Below are 16,720 nucleotides of genomic sequence, written 5' to 3'. Positions count from 1 at the left end.
GGCTGAACGATTAATAAGAACGATTCGTCTTTTAATTTCAAGATATTGTACATTGAAAAATACACCGGCTTTTATTCATGATTTAGATAAAATCATGCAGATATACAACCATCGACCACATCGATCTCTGTCCAACTCTAGCCCTCGGGACGTTCATTGCAGTGAAAATACATTTGATGCTTTTCTAAAGCAATACTCCATTGATAGTGGTAATGAGAAGAAAAAGAAGAATTCAGTGTTGGTGATACTGTTCGAATAAATAGAGCCACCAATATTTTTGAAAAGGGGAATTATTTATGGAACACTGAACTTTTTAAAGTGTCCAAAATCCTGGACACCGAACCCGCAACACATCGACTACAAGACACCAAAGATGATGAGATTCTCGGCAGTTTTTATGAATATGAACTGCAAAAAGTTAGAAACAGTAGTGAAATTTATCAAATTGAAAATATATTAAATAGTCGTACTCGTAGGGGCAAGAAACAGTTGCTTGTTCGCTGGCTAGGATACAACTCGGATTTTGATTCTTGGGTCAGTGCTGAAGATATTAACAATGCCCAATGATTTCTATGTGAATTTCATGTCCAGTGTTTCTGATCCTCTCTACAATGATCTACGAGGAACTCACCTGCATGAGTGATTTATGTCGTTCTATTAATAAAAGAATTTCCTCTCGTAAAAAAGGAGCTTTTCATTTCAACTATTCAAATGAGGAGGGTAAGATCTACATTAGTTCACCTATTGCCAGTGAAAATGTTATTCTCAAGGATAGTCTAAAGAATGTTCTTGGCTTTAAGCTCAATATAATCAACGGTAAAAGTGCCGGAAACACTAAGTTCATTTTTGCTGACTACCCACCTGCCTTCTCCACAGACACTTGTATATTTCTCTACGCCTCATTTGTGAAAACATCTAGGGTTGGTAATTCAAATGTCCCCCTCCTACGAGCTCTTGAACGAAAAACCAATCAAGAGCATATTCACCACTACAATATGAAGCATCTTCAGTATATTCCCGTAAACACTTCCAATTTGGAACTCTTTCAGTTAACACTAAGAACTGAGTTAGGTGATCCCATAGCAATTTCAAATGGTTTGGCTGTGATTACATGTCATTTTCGCCCCATCGTTCAACAGCAAGATGTCTAATAGAAAAGTGGTATTCACTTGTCCTGATATTGACTGCTATGTTAATACTCTTGGCCCAAGACAACAGGGCAATGGAATGGACTATTACAAGGGTCGCTCGTCAATGTCTGGCTACGGTCTTGGCAGCTGGTTTGCTAAGCTGTTTCGCTCTTCACTACATCTGGATAGAAAATATCTTGTAACTTTTGCGACAGACTTTGTATCGTCTAAACTATAAGATTGTGGCTCTGAAAAGGATTTATAAAAGAGTTCTACTTAAAATTTTAGGTCCAGCGCGCGAACCCTTGGAGAGAGATTAAAACGGAATCGAAAAGGTTTAAAAAGGTCAAGAAACAATGCATCACTCATCAGTCTTTACTGATGACGGATACAAAATACATCATCCCGCTTTTCAAAGAAAAGAAGGAAAAGCTAACACGTGGCGCAAACAGAAGTATAATGACGAGAATTGTTAGATTGAAACTAAATTGCTTCCCATATGATATTCGACATAATACTTAAAGATTCTCAACCTTTATTAACCACATCTTTTAATCTTTTCAATACTGAAAATGTTGATGTCAGTGTCAAGAATGGATACTATAAACAATTTTATCCACTACAACCCCTCTCCGATAATATCCACTTTCAAATTTATTCCAATGAAGACTACTTTATGGACATGTCTTCAACATTTATAGATTTACAAATGCCGATTTACAAAGAGCCGATGGGATATCCTATGAAAATTGTATACTACATAATTTATTTCGTCAAATTAGTGTCTACATCAATGGCAAGCTGGTGAGCACAAGCAACAATCTCTCAAACTATGCAAGCTATATGCAATTCATGCTGATGACACCCAAGTCATACAAGGAATTGAGAGGCGCCTCCAATGGATATGAATATATTACTAATACTGATAGTACAGATGCACTTAAAAATGCTACAACTAGTGAATTACATCTAGTTGGAAAATATATCATGAAATATTTAATATACCCCAATGGCTGTTCCCATTGTTAAAGTGGATATAAAATTAACGCTTGCACCATCCAATTTCATATTGAGAAAAGAACTTGCTGCCAATCCCAATGTAAGTCTCTTCCTCACAACAGCAATACTCCAGGTACGCAAACAGCAGGTCATGAGTTTTGTTGCTTTGGCCGTGGACAAACTAAGAGCCAATGGGAATAATATTAAACTACTCGTTCCTCATACAATCACCAATCAACGTCATATTGCCATGGGGTCACGCAGCTTCACCGATTCATCCTTTATCAATGGCGAAATCCCCTCGAAACTTGCATTGGCGTTTGTAAAGAGTGCCAGTGCAATAGGATCGTGGACTGAATGCCCACATAAATTCGAGATGTTTGGACTTTCATCTCTTGTGTGCAAAGTAAACGGTATCCCACTCTACAATCTATCTTTTGATAAATCCTATAGAACATTGCATAAGTTGACCATGCAAACCCTAGATCATGATTCGCAACTATTTGAAAATGGTATAACCGAAGATATGTTTGCTAAAACACATGGTATCATTGTACTGGATTTGTCTGGCACACAGGATATGAGTATAGTACGTACGGGGACTGTGCGTTTAGAGTGTACATTTGCCGATCCATTGGCTTAGAGTATTGCACTAATCTCACTAAATCAATATGAAACCCATTGGGAAATCACTCCCAAAGGCAGTGTTCTACTAGACTTGGCGCCATGAACACCAGTCAAATAATCAGTGTATTTAATATGGATCCCTACATGTCCTAGTACAAATCTTGTAGTCTGCCCTCAGACTTTCTCGGAAAAATTCAAAGCTTGAACAATACCTTGATTATTGTTAATAGAAGTCCATTGACTGTGCTTACGGGTCATTGGCTGTGCATCTATCAAACAATGAGGATGATTGAGTTTTTTGATCCTTTTGCCCTACCCTATACATTCTACACACCCCACATCAGCAACTATATTGAGAGCAATGGGAAAAGTATTATTCAAAATCGAAAGAGGGTGCAGGATCTAACGACTAAAAGCTGTGGCTTCCATGCACTGCTATATTTTGTGTTCCGATGTCATGGCTATATTTACATGCAGTTTCTCCATATTTATGGTGACAATCCTCGTCTGAACGACTTTCTAGTGGAAACTATCCTCTCAGAACTATACAGTATTGATTTCAGTGCCCTAAGAGTAAAGTGCTTTAAAAATGTGTGTGAATTTGTTAATTAATAAAATGTATATATACAACAATGTCTTTAAATCTTCACTTTTAGATTTCTTCTTCGATGTATAGGCAACTGTCGTGAACCACTAATGCTGGTAAATCATTTGGATTCACTGTATATTAATCTTGATTGACTGCAAAGTCAGGGTCACATTTTCTGCAGCACAATGTAACTTCACTCTTGTCATATCTCTTTGTATAGTCAATGATGCTATTTGCATTCATATTATGAAATTCACGAGTTTCAATCTGTCTATTTGAAGCAATATCACATACAGTGTTTTCAAGTGGAGAATCACATTCGGTAACTGCCAAATAAAAATCACTATGTTTATAGTCATAGTAGGCAGTGTCGTCACAGCGATGACGTAGAAACCAGATTGTCTTGTTACCCCAACAGTTGAATCGTAGACCAGATTCCTCTTCTCAGAATAATTTAAATCCACGACGATACCAATCTCGTAGCAATAAACTGAAATCATATTTAGGATTCTTTTCAGTCATAGTGGGGTAAGTATTCTCCCAATTCTCATTTTTATAATGGAGGAACCCTGAACATAGGTGCCTGCTTAGGTTAGAGTCACACAACTCTTCAAGACATTAATTAAATCTTTTATTTTGTATTACGTAGTCTCAATGTACTTTACCGGGATTACATAATTTACTACTCTCAATACAGTCGTCAATAATTGTGCAATTCTCACATGATGACCAGCTGCCTAGTGTGTACATGCACAATGGACATATATCATACATTTTTTGGTTTCCGATGTCAACTCTCTCACAGCTAAAACGAAACTGATCGTCTTCGCTCGATAAATTCAAAGTGGAGGAAAGGGGAGAGGAGTAACTCTGTGACGCTACCTCTTTCGAAGGAGGAGCCATCTACATTGAATCCATTGGCAATGATTTCAAAATTATATCTACGATATGATTCTACTTTGTTTCTATTAATATATAAATACATTGATTATAAGAACTTTAATCACATTTTAAAAGTTTCAAACACTATTCCAATGGAAGAGACTCTCTTTTCATTTTAATGTCAAGGGCTCCATCAGATAATATAAAATGTTAGAGAGATAACTCGAGAAAATCATCTTCCAAAACCAAATGTTTTTCCATAAACACTAGATTTTATCTAATTCTCTCTTTCTCAAATTTATTCATTTTTCAATCCTTTCGCTCTGACTGCTAACTCTAGACTGACCCTGATTCGTTAGCCCTGACCAGAAAAGCATGTACAATTAGCGATAGAGTTTGTCTTCGATATGTTTCACTAATGCACTTAAAGCACATTGAAGTCTATTCACATGTGCTATATCACCTTTAGCGGCGAAACATAATTGATCTTCCATTTTAAATTTGCTCAAGGATATCACATATCTTGCATATACTGCATCCCATTCCAGACAAAGCAACGATCCTTTCGTGATTTTCACCGCAATATTTGGTGCTCTTGTACCATTATCATCAACTCCGCTCTCTACTTCTAAGAGTGTAAACATTCCATTTGACGTCAAAACAAACAGTATATCCAAATGAGTATAGTCGAAACTGTTTTTTTCACTCTTTTGAATTCTGTTCACAGGCTAATAAAACTATAGCAAAAACCCTTTCCTTATATTCCTTCCGCCGCTAATATGTAAACAAGCCCTCTGATTGGCTGAGAAGGAAACACGTGATCTAACTGTTTCCTGGAAACTCATAAAATTTGCCTCGAGCAACAACAACAAATACTATTTCTGGATCATAACATTTACATCGAGCAACAACAACAACAAGAAGGAAGTGTCATTGACCTGCCCCCATTAGACTCAATAATCTATTAAAGTGAGAAAGTTCCTGTTTTTTCATTCTCACTGACAAAAACCATAAATTACTGTTGACATCCATGAAAAACATCAAATAAATCGACCAACACACATAACCATCCAAGAAAACAGACATCAATGTGAGAAAGTTCCTGTTTTTTCATTCTCACTGACAAAAACCATAAAAACATCCATAAAAGTGACAAAGTTCCTGTTTTTTCATTCTCACTGACAAAAACCATAAACCACGTGGTTCTATGCCCAAATAAGGAGCCCCGGTGGGAGTTATAGGGTCATCTCTACTACAAATGACTGAGGATTGTTTGTTTAATTGACATATACTGATATTTGTTCCTTAAAGTTTTAATATTTTTTTTATTTATGGAAGTATGAAAACTGAAAACAATTCAAACCTGTTTTGTTTTCATTAAAGTGCAACTTTTGTTCTAGTCCTGAGAAGGCATGGGGGTTATCAGCCCTACTCATGTTAATTTTTGCCTGTTTTTAGTTTGACTCAGCTATTTATTGTAATTTCTGTTTGTTTTGAGTTTCATTTATTTATTGATGGTAATTTGTGGTTGTTTTATGCTTGGAAGATTGTTTGACTTTATTTTTGCTCATTCTTGGCTCAATGGAGCTCTTTAATTTTCTTTGGAAAACTTGATTTGTGGAAAAGTTTTTAAAATTAATTTCTGTTCGTTTTCTATTGATATAGTCTTTTTCATGGGAAAAAACAATATCGTATATCTTTTTCAGTTTTTTTTTCTATAAGAATACGTAGTATGGGTTGCTATTTGTATGTTGGAGAAACTTTTTCAAAAATTTTTAATCCTGACTCAAACGGTATTTTTTAAATAAATGTTAAAGCTTCTGAAGTTGACGTGAAAAACAAAACTTAATATCATTCCCAAAAGATTCTGTCTATGCTCTTTGACAACCTGGATACACTTACACTCTTTTCATTTATTTGAATTGTAAAAGCAGAAGTATTAATAGTAGGCCTAGTACCCCCAAAAGTTTCAACTTAATACCCCCAGTCGTTCTCGATATATTGCTGAGGTGTCCTTTTTCCAACCATAACAACGAAGCTTTTTGATACAGTTTTAAAGTAAAGTTTAGTTTTATAAAATAATAGACCAATTGCATAATTGTGGTGATTTGACATTTCTAATATCTCTAGACATAGTTGCTGGACCTTTCTACTATACTGAACAAAATGGCTGTCTCAAAGTTTTGACTGGATGCGTTTGGAAAATGAATGGGCTTGAAAGAAAGGCTGCTTGCCCTCCAATCTCTTGTTACTCTTAAAAAGGGCACCAGCACTTTTAGTTTTGAATAAGGGGGTTTGAACCCCCCCCCCCCCCCAAATGTTTGTCTGACTCGTAAAGACGTAACAAAAATGGATACAAATAAATTTTGTATGCGTTTTTTAAGGTGTTTTTTGTGTTAATCCCCCCCTCCCGATTTTTTTTTTAGTAAAACCCCCTCCGAAAGAAAATCCTGTGTACGGCCTTGCTGTTCCTAAGATATTGATGTTACACCCTTTTGACAACTCGCATACAGAGGGCGTGTTCTGATTCAGTTCATCCTCCCCCCCCCCCTCAAAATTTCTTTAAGATTTTACCTTCATACCCTTAGGCATAGTTGTAATAGTAGTTACAGTAGTAATATTGATATTACTAGTAATAGCACTGAATAGCCATAGTACTATTAGCAGCAGTAGTATTAACCTATTGCCTTTTGGTCAGTTGAACATCCCTCTCATCATGTCCTGGAAGTTTCAGCTTAATACAATTAGCCGTTGTTATAACATTGCTGATATATCCTTTTGTTAATCTGTATGCTTAAATACTTCTTGGTTTTCATCTCAATGCTCTTAGCCCTAAAATTAGTTGCAATTGAAGTTGTAGCAGTAAATGTAGCAGAACCCGACATCACTTCTTCACCTTCCCTTATTCTTAGTGTCGTTTCTTTTTCTTAGAGCACTCTTAGTAACTATCCTTATTCAGAAAATTATTGTGACGGTTCTTCATTGCAGATGCTTGATGGAAAACTAATAGAAACAAGATATGATTGGCCCGAAAACACACAACTATCACACGAAGTAGAGAAGTCCGATGTCACAGAAATGCAGTTGAAGGGTAGAACTACCCTTGAAAAAGAGGGTGTATGCTATATTAACGGTAAGTCACAGTAAAAAATGTAAAATCCCCTCAAAATCAACATCATATAGAATTGTCTATAAGAATGAATGCATAGTATGTATGACATGTCCATATGTTCATATGACCTTTTTGTCTACATGTCTATATGAACTTTTAGCGTTGAATTATAGCTACTGCGCTATTGCTCTACTTTTAAAAAAAACAAATATGTATAACATACTACGCGTGGGTGATCTGAAACCCAGAAGCCCAATAGCCTTAACACTATGGCCCACAAAACCTTATATAAAGAGGAAAAAATTATAGTAAATAAATAAATTTATATGCATGTAAAATAAATAAAAAAAACTATTTTTTTCAATTGTAAGCTTTTACAAAGAGAGCATAAGAATGATATTTTTCATATAATTTTGTTAATATTTAGACGAGGATACTCGTAAAAAACTAACTTGTATGCTTGGATAAAAGATCAAACGGTAACACTGTCTGCTTCAATTAAGATTTTTGAGTAAAATGTCTTTAATTCTGAATTAGGGTTATTTCTATGTTACGAAAAAAAAACTTTCTAATAGTCAGATAATAATTTACATTGCTTCAAGACTACTAACATTTGTAACTCCTGTGCTGTTTTAAATGTTTTCGAAGCATCTTTTTTCTGAAATTTTGTAAATTTTGCTTTGTTTCAAGACCGACAATTTTTTTACCGACTGAAGTGAGTATGATAATATCTTCTGAATTTTGAAACGAAATTTCAATGCACTGGCCTTTTCTATCCTGAGACACAAACCACTAAAATTCCTAACATTTAAAGGAACTAAAGAAGTGGGCATTTGTGGTTCCATATGTCCCGTTGGCAGCTGTAAGTTATCGTCTTTGGCAGATAAATGACTGTAAAAATATAATCCATTGAACAAAATATCGAAACAAAAAGCATTGCTTCCCACGTCGAGTATAATCAAACAAAATGAAAATATTCGAAAAAAGGTAATACTTGTATATTCACAATCGGAAGTTTTTATCATAAAGCAGAAAATACGCATTACAGAAAACAAAGAGAAAATCGAAAGGATCTCGCATTTCATAAAGTATACCTCTTGTTTTGAATCAAATCCAATGTGATAACTCTACCCTCATCCTGATCTAGTATGATGATAAACCATTCATTTAATCTAATACCTACGTTGTTTATCAAAGCTTGGCCTATAAAAAACATATTGGGTAGTATTTAAGTTAGGGGAGTGAAGCTTTCAGGAGTGAATCTGTAGCCCAAAATAGATCTAAACCGTCTAATTTTTGATGAAATAAGACAAAATAGGATTTTTTTTTAGCTGTTTCAGTTACTTAAATTATTGTTAAACTCACCCACCAAAAGTTATATTTAGAGTGATCATTTTTATTCAGTTTGTCATAAAGTCCTATAATAAGTCCAGCTTAAAATTACCAAAAAGTACTACAAAGAGAAGCTTGTCTAATGCACCCCCTCCCCGCCCCCCCCCCTCTGTCGGTAAACCTTCTGAAGTATATTGCATCATTTGCGCTTTTTTGAGAACTAAGTGTATTTTGAACAGTGTCCTTTAATCTTTCAAAACATCAACAAAAGATACAAAAATAAAATAACATATCCTGATATAAAATAACATATCCAGCATATCCTGAAATTCTCAACTCAATACCCTCAGCTGTTCTTGAGATAATTACTTATATGCCCTTTAAACAACCAGCGTACACATAATATGTTTTGAATTTTTTCAACATTTTATGAAATTTTCATCTTAATTTTCACCTAAGCCTTTTGAAGACCCAGGATCAAACATGCTCAAAAACTAAAAAAACTCGGATCAAAAACTGCATGTAAATGATGGGCAACTTGCATAACTAGCAGTCCTTGCCCTAGGCACTATGGGGTGTCATGTCATCCCCAAAGGCATACTTGGCTATCTCCAAATTCTGATCTGATGTCTTGCTTTTGGGGATGGCAGCTGTAAAGGGCGTTGCAGATGGGCTGGTTGTCCTGAGATAACTTTTGACTGTTAAAAAGGGCACTAGAATTTTCATTTTTCCTGTCGAATAAGCCACCTCGAAACTTTCTACTAACTATAAAGTGACACTTTCTGTAAAGTGGCTCTAAAAAAAGTATATGTACATTGAAGACTTGAGGCTCTTTACTACAGACAACGCTAAAGCGTTGTCTCTGATCGTAGGTATTTGAACAAATGACTGGCTTTATTATATTAGGTTACTGTGTCGTATAAAAGCCTATCCATAGACTAAAGAAAACTTTAAATCTAGGCTATTTATTTGGTTTTCAGCAAAGCATATATGACGATCAGGCCTCTTGGGTTTTGAGGGTGGCAACACACTAGTCTTTTGTCGTAAACATTTGTCAACATAGAGCCTGTTATGACGTTTATTTTAGTTTAAATATTTTGAAAAGACCACTAATTTCGTCAATGTTTTCTTCTTTTAAGTCGATTCTTTTCTAAAGACGAAAAATCTATTTTGTAAACAAAAACTTTCAATTTAAGCAATCAAGTTGGTCTCAGAAAGGCGAGTACTTCTTTTATTTCTTTTTTTATTGGAAATATGGCCTTTCAAACTTATAGGGGATGGAGGGGGGATAAATTTTCACCTTGTATATAAAGTGCCAAGTAATGAATTTCTTTTTTTGTAGTGTCTATTAACTGAAGTGTAAACACAAACCAAATTGTAACTCCAATGATATGCAAAACAATGTACTTTAAGCCAAATACAGTAACTCTTAATCAAGGAAACTACTACTACTACTAACAACTCACCGCAGCACCAAGCCGCCTGAGGCCAACACAGCTACGCACGATCCTCCTCCACCCCACTCTATTCAAAGCCTCCCTTTTTACACCCGCCCATCGAAGTTTCCATTTCCTTTAAATCTTTCTTTATGACGTCCTCCCACCCCAGACGGGGATGACCTGCTTTCCGTTTAGCCCTAGATGGTTGGCCGAAAAGAACAATCTTCGGCAATCTGTCATCCTTCATCCGCACAACGTGCCCTAAACACCTCAACCTTTCTTTCATTATAGCCCTAGAGAGCGGTATTGAACCACATTTTTCGTATAGCCTATTGTTTGAAATACGGTCAGTCAACCGCGTACCCAGAACAATCCTTAAGCAATTTATCTGGAAAACATCTAGCAAATCTTCATCCGCTTTTCGGAGCGTCCATGCTTCAGAGCCATATTTGACCACTGTCATCACTGTAGCTTCTAATATTCTAATCTTGGTTTGCAGACTTATCTTCCTATTCTTCCAAACTTTGTTTAACTATGAAAAAACACCCTGAGCCTTGGGTATTCTATTTTTAACATCTTCACTGGTCTCACCATCTTTACTTATGATGCTACCAAGGTAAGTGAAACTCCCAACCTGATAAAACTTTTCATTATCCAACGTCACCTTTTCATCCTCACGCACTCCCAGCCTCAGTGACCTAGTCTTCCTAACATTAATTTTCAAACCAATTCTAGCACAATGAACTCGTAAAACCTCTAAAACTTCATTCATTTTGCTCACACTTTCATCTAGGATGCTTAAATCATCAGCATAATCCAAGTCCAGGAGACTTTTTCCTCCCCATTTGATATCGTGGTCTCCCATTGCCTTTCCTGTGCTCCTTAAAACAAAGTCCATCAGAATAATCCATGTAAAGGGGGATAGAACACAACCTTGCTTAACTCCTGATTTAATAAAAAACGAGCTGCTAACCTTATTTCCTACTTTTACCGCAGCAGTGTTATTCTCGTACACAGCGCTAATCACTTTAATGTATTTGTCTGGTATACCATACAAGGATAAAACATTTGCTAAAGCTTTTCTATCAACAGAATCGAACGCTTGCTCATAATCAAAATCGTTAGGTACTTCCCCTTTTTCAAAAATCATATTCATAATCTTCAATAACTTATTTCTGACCTCAGAGCCACCATATTTAAGAAACTCATTTACCACCCTATCAGCACCTGGAGCCTTATTATTCTTTAATCCTTTTAGTACTGTTGCTAATTCCTCCTCACAAAACAAATCTTCCTTCACATCCAAAGTATCACAAACTTTTTCATTTTCCTCTATATTTTTTCCTGCAACTCTGTCTCGGTTAAGCAAGTTCTCAAAATGTTTGGCCCATATCTCTTTAGTTTTTTGCTTATCGCTAATTGCGACCCCATTCCTATCATTAACTGGGATAAGTCTGGATTGACGGCTCCTTCTCAATTTGTTAACATGCCAGTACAATATTTTACTATTTTGTCGTCTAGCTGCATCTTCCAGATCCTCGGTAACTTTCTCCATGGCCTCCACTTCACACCTCCTTAGTTCGTGTTTTAATGTTTTTCCCACTTTCTTTACATTTCTTTTGTTTTCATACGATCTATCACTCAGATAACTCTTGCACAAGTCCTTTCTCCTTTCTATTAAACATAAAGCCTTTTCTGTAATATTCTTAGCTGCACTTCTTGCTTTCTTCCCTAATATACCTTCCGCAAGTTCAAAAATTTTTTTTCTAAAATGATTTTAACTATTTTCTACATTGTCAAATTTTGTACTTTCAGGTTTAGCATCGAGCTTTTTCTGGGAAGTCTCTCTCAAATTATCATCCTGGAGTCTACCACCATTATAAATTCCTGGAAGGTAGATACCCTTCCGAAATTTCAGCTTTAAATTAACCGTTGACACTACTAGATGGTGATCTTTACTTTTAACATCAATAACAGCACTCCTATATATCCTAGTTTCTTGTATTGATCCTGCTAGTCTTCGGTTAACGATAACATAATCAATAAGGTTCGCTGTCTTACCATCACGTGAATGCCGTGTTAACTTATGAGCCATTTTATGACCAAACACCTTATTGGTTATAACTAGATTGTTATACCTACAAAATTGCAAAAGTCTGTATCTATTACTGTTTTCGTTTCCTACACTAAATTTACCTAGGCTGGGATACCATCTATCCCTATTTCTACCAACCTGGGTGTTCTTGTCTATTTGCTCCTGTAACTGTAAGTAAAATTCATCAGAGTCCCTAGTATCTCCGTCAGTCGGTTTTACAGGGGCGTATACTACTATAACTGATACCTTGAACTTTTTAGTCATAGAATGAGCAATTAGTATTCTATTATTAATACCTTCCCAGCCCAAACAAGACTTAGCAGCTTCCTTATTCATTATGATCCCTACTGCGTGTCTATGTACCCTATCCCTCCTGCCTGAGTAAACAAATTCTATATCACCTAATTTCATGCTTCCTACCCCTGGGATATGAGTTTCTGAAACTCCTAATAAATCCAGTTCGAATCGTCTGAATTCGTCAGTCAAAATGTCAATACGATAGTCATTTTTTAATGTCGTAACATTCCAAGTTCCAATTTTCATGTTCTTTAAATCATTGAAATCATTTTCGCATCAGGGAAAGCCATGGTCCCGGATACCAGTGCGTGACGGGGATTATATATCTTCCCAAGTCTACATCGAAGTGCTTAAGATGGCATAAAACTGGACAGCAAGAAGTCCCTGGGACCTCCATGAATGGAGGCTTTGTGCAATCCTGGGCCCATCTTGGTCACAACATGGTTTTCAGCACTTAGCGATGCTCTTCTATCAACATAGAGTCGAAATCCTGCACAGACAGTCTCAAGCCTATTACCTCTAACTCATTACATATTCAAGCCTACAAATATTATGCTACTACGGGGAGGCAACCCATAATAGATAAATTAGCTAGGAAGAGGTTTTTCAGCCCAAAGATGCCCATCAAAACATACTAAGCCCAGAAAAATTGTCCATTAGTCAGAATCCCGTGCGAATGCTGTGTCGTTTACTAGGCTATAATTTCCTCGAGGCGCCACTCCTCAAGTGGGAATAGAGTTGACCGCAAGGTCCCCAGTCTTGCAGGTATCCCGAAAAGGTCGAGGCAGCCCTTTGCAGAAGCCGTTGTCTATAGATCTGGATCTTACGCCCTGCCACAGTTGTCCTCCTATAGAGGATCCTCTCGCGATGGTGTTCTGCATCACCATGCAATTTAACCCATTACTGGGAGAAGGTTTTCAACTCACGGGACTTATGGACAAACCAGTGGGTCCTTTTGAGTGTACATTTGAGGGGCCTTCTTCCTATCAATAGATATGTGTGATGGGTGAAATCTTGCATAGTTGGACTGTGTCAATTTCCCTCAGTCTATCAATGCTGCTGTGGATACGTATTCCGTGCGTAAAAAATATTGGCAAAAGGGGACTAGGGGGCTGACAACTCTATATCTCTTCCTAATCTGTTTAGAGCTTCGATTTTTACTCTTTCTCGTAAATTTCTTCCTTTAAATAACTTTTTTCAACCCGATTTGAGGAACTTCTGCTTTTTCTTTTGCCCCAAATGGACTACCAACTTGGGCAACTTTAAAGAACCTATCATGCTTCAGCCATAAAATGTGACGTAACCATCATAAACTTTCTTCTATTGCACCCCTAGAAAGTGCGACCAAAACAAATGTTCCGCGCAACTTCTTGCGTGATATAAAGCAATTCGAACGAATTTAAAACTATCTTTATACATTTCCTCTGCAAAATATCCAACATGTTTAAGACTGTGAATACTGTCCTTCCAGTATCCTATATGTAGTTCCACCCCTTTTCTTCAATTCCCCCTAATTATTTTATTCATTTCAGTGTGTTTGGTCAGTGCTTTCCCTCCCCTTCCTATAGAATCTAGGAATATTCCTTTCTGCTTCTGCTAGATTTCCTTTTCTTAATCCTTTATTTACAGGATCTCTAGTCTAATATGTATGATCACTCGAAGTAATTTTTTTGCCTCATAAATCAGGCTAATCCCTCTGTGATTGCCGCACTCACTTTTATAACAACGCTTATAGAAGAGTTTAATAACAGTTTCCTTAGATAGAAGTTGCTTCCCTTTTATCAAAAATCTTATTCATAATGTCTCAGTGTAGTATCTCGTGCTTTGTTACCAGTTGCCACCATGTTTCAACAAGTCATTTACCATACTGTAAGAACCCGAAGCCTTTTTATTTTGCAACCCCTTTAGTACCGTCTCTAACTCCACATCAAATATTTCTTCCTTCACTTCCGCATTGTCAAAATTTGTCTCACTGTTTTTTCTCGTTGACTCTTTCTTTGTCAATAATTCAGGCCCCAATCCAATCTTAATCTGTAATGGATCCAAACTGATCCATTGCCGTCAGGTCGTATCTTAAGGTCCTCAGTAATTTTACGCAGAGACTGTTATTACTACACTCATTCATACCAACTTTTTTTTTATATAAGAGAGTTTAATTAAAAAAAATTTATAACCCTAGGTAGCCTATCTTATTTCTTACTTTGTGCAAAACTTATTTACATTAATATCAGCACCTAAAGCATATTTATTATGGCTTAACTCACTCCAAAAACCTTCTGTAAATATCTCCTTAACATTTGTTTGATTACAAATTGATGCCTGCTCCTATCTGTAACGGGACAAGTTACTTCCGTTAGTTTAACTGAACATCCTGCTTTCTCTTGGTTTCTTAATACGCAAATGCATTATTTTGCTATTGTGCACTCTGACTGAATCTTCCATATGTTCATTAATTTCATCCATAGCCTCCATTCTATCTTCTTAATTGATACTTCAACAACCGCTCAACATCTCTTACTTTCCATTTATTCTAATAGGATTTGTCACTCAGAAGCATGCTATGCAAAATCCTTCTCTCTTCTCCAAAATTAAGCTTTGCAGCTACCATTCCTAGCTCCTTTTTTAACGTACCTCCCTATATATATATATATATATTCTGCTAATTTGCACTCCCAGACTTTTTTCATAATATCATTCCATCCATTATCTACAATAAGAAATTCTTATCTCCAGTTTCATATCCAACTGTTCTTGGAGTGCTCCTCTCAGATTTCCATCCGGAACTAATATGGTCATAACTTCATGGAAAGCAGTTATTTTTGGTGAATATCAGCTTTAAATTAGCCCTGGAAACTACTAGTATGACCTACCTTATAGGGATGAATGTCAATGATATATGTAATCTCTGATACTTTCAACCATTTATGCATCCAAATTTAAGAATCAAGTCACAATTTCATCATTATAATCAATAAGCCGGGGTAAAAATTCTACAAGCACCGAACATAGTCTGAAAGAAACTTTAGAGCATAGTCTAAGGTCATAGCTGTCAAATGCTTACTGTATTTAGTTTCTTTTTTTATCCAAAACTTTAGATACTTTCTAAGAAATCCATCGTAATTGCGCATACTTAGTACGATAATATACATCGTTTTGCTTTTTTTAGATTCTCTGGGATTGCACAGAGTTGAAAATCCAAGCCACACAGATCCAGCAGTCAGTCTTCATTTGTACTGTCCGCCATATGATCAATGCCAAATGTTTGATGAAAGAACTGGCCAAAAGACATCGTGCAAAATAACTTTCTGGAGCCGGTATGGCGAAAAATGCAGAAATGTAAGTTTATTTACTTCCTATGAAATCCAAAGCTATGAAAGAGATTTCTTAGAGACAGTGAAAAAAAAGAAAATTATCACGGGTAGCACTCATTTTTTGAAAGAAAAGATCAAACGAAGCAAGTTGTAAAATGAGATGCTGTTAAGAGGCGAAGAATAGTACACCTCATGTTCCGGGACCGCAGGAACTGTTACTACGCCTGTGATATGTAGGCCAAAGCTGTGGAGCAAAACTAGCGACCATGTACATTGGATTGGACACAAAAACTGTGAAGCTGGAACAAAGGCCATACCTGTTAATTCTTAAGAAGTTTAATTGAGATCCAATACACCTACCATATATGTGTATATATGTGTTCCTTCCTTAATTCTCCCCTACAGAGGTTGAACAAATCTTGGGACTCTGAGATGCATAACTTAGGAATAAAATAATACTTCTGATGAAATTTAGTTGATATCCACTCACTTGTTTTGATAGATACCCTGACTAGAATTCGTGTATTCCACCCCCTCCTGCAGAGATCAGATATGCTCCAGACTCTCAAATTTTTCTTAGGATGTTTGCTATTACCTCTAATTATGTTTCGTTGAGGTTGAACAACATCCTCTTGTAGATTCCTCGACGAAAAGCTAAAGAGCCTATCCTCCCTCTTCTGTAGATCATTTTTGGGGTCCAACTTGGACCCCAAAAAGACCTATGGAGGACATTTTACACATTTTAAGTGCTTCATAGTTTACTCAAACTATAACCAATAGAGCTGGGGATTAAAGATGCGCAGTCCCCTCATATATTGTGCAATTTCTGTTCCACTTTCAATTTTAATACTACTGGTAACTTTCATTTTACAAGGATATTTTTATTTATTCAATCTTTAAAAAGCAT

General features: G+C 36.3%; 1 protein-coding gene across 1 annotated transcript in view; it reads left to right on the top strand.

Moving 5' to 3' along the window:
• Positions 1-16,720, top strand: part of LOC148948661 (cysteine dioxygenase type 1-like) — a 60,150-nt gene that overhangs the window by 20,311 nt on the left and 23,119 nt on the right. The window contains exons 4-5 of the mRNA XM_089094034.1: positions 7,216-7,360; positions 15,669-15,838. Coding sequence (XP_088950160.1) covers positions 7,216-7,360; positions 15,669-15,838 — 315 coding nt within the window. The remainder of the gene's footprint in view (positions 1-7,215; positions 7,361-15,668; positions 15,839-16,720) is intronic.

This window comes from Artemia sp. Qi Xiang Cuo, chromosome 9 (assembly GCF_049724085.1).
Source record: "Artemia sp. Qi Xiang Cuo chromosome 9, ASM4972408v1, whole genome shotgun sequence".
NCBI classification, from domain to species: Eukaryota; Metazoa; Arthropoda; class Branchiopoda; order Anostraca; family Artemiidae; genus Artemia; species Artemia sp. Qi Xiang Cuo.
The sequence above is the reverse complement of the archived record's forward strand: the minus strand, read 5'-3'. Positions and strand labels throughout refer to the sequence as shown.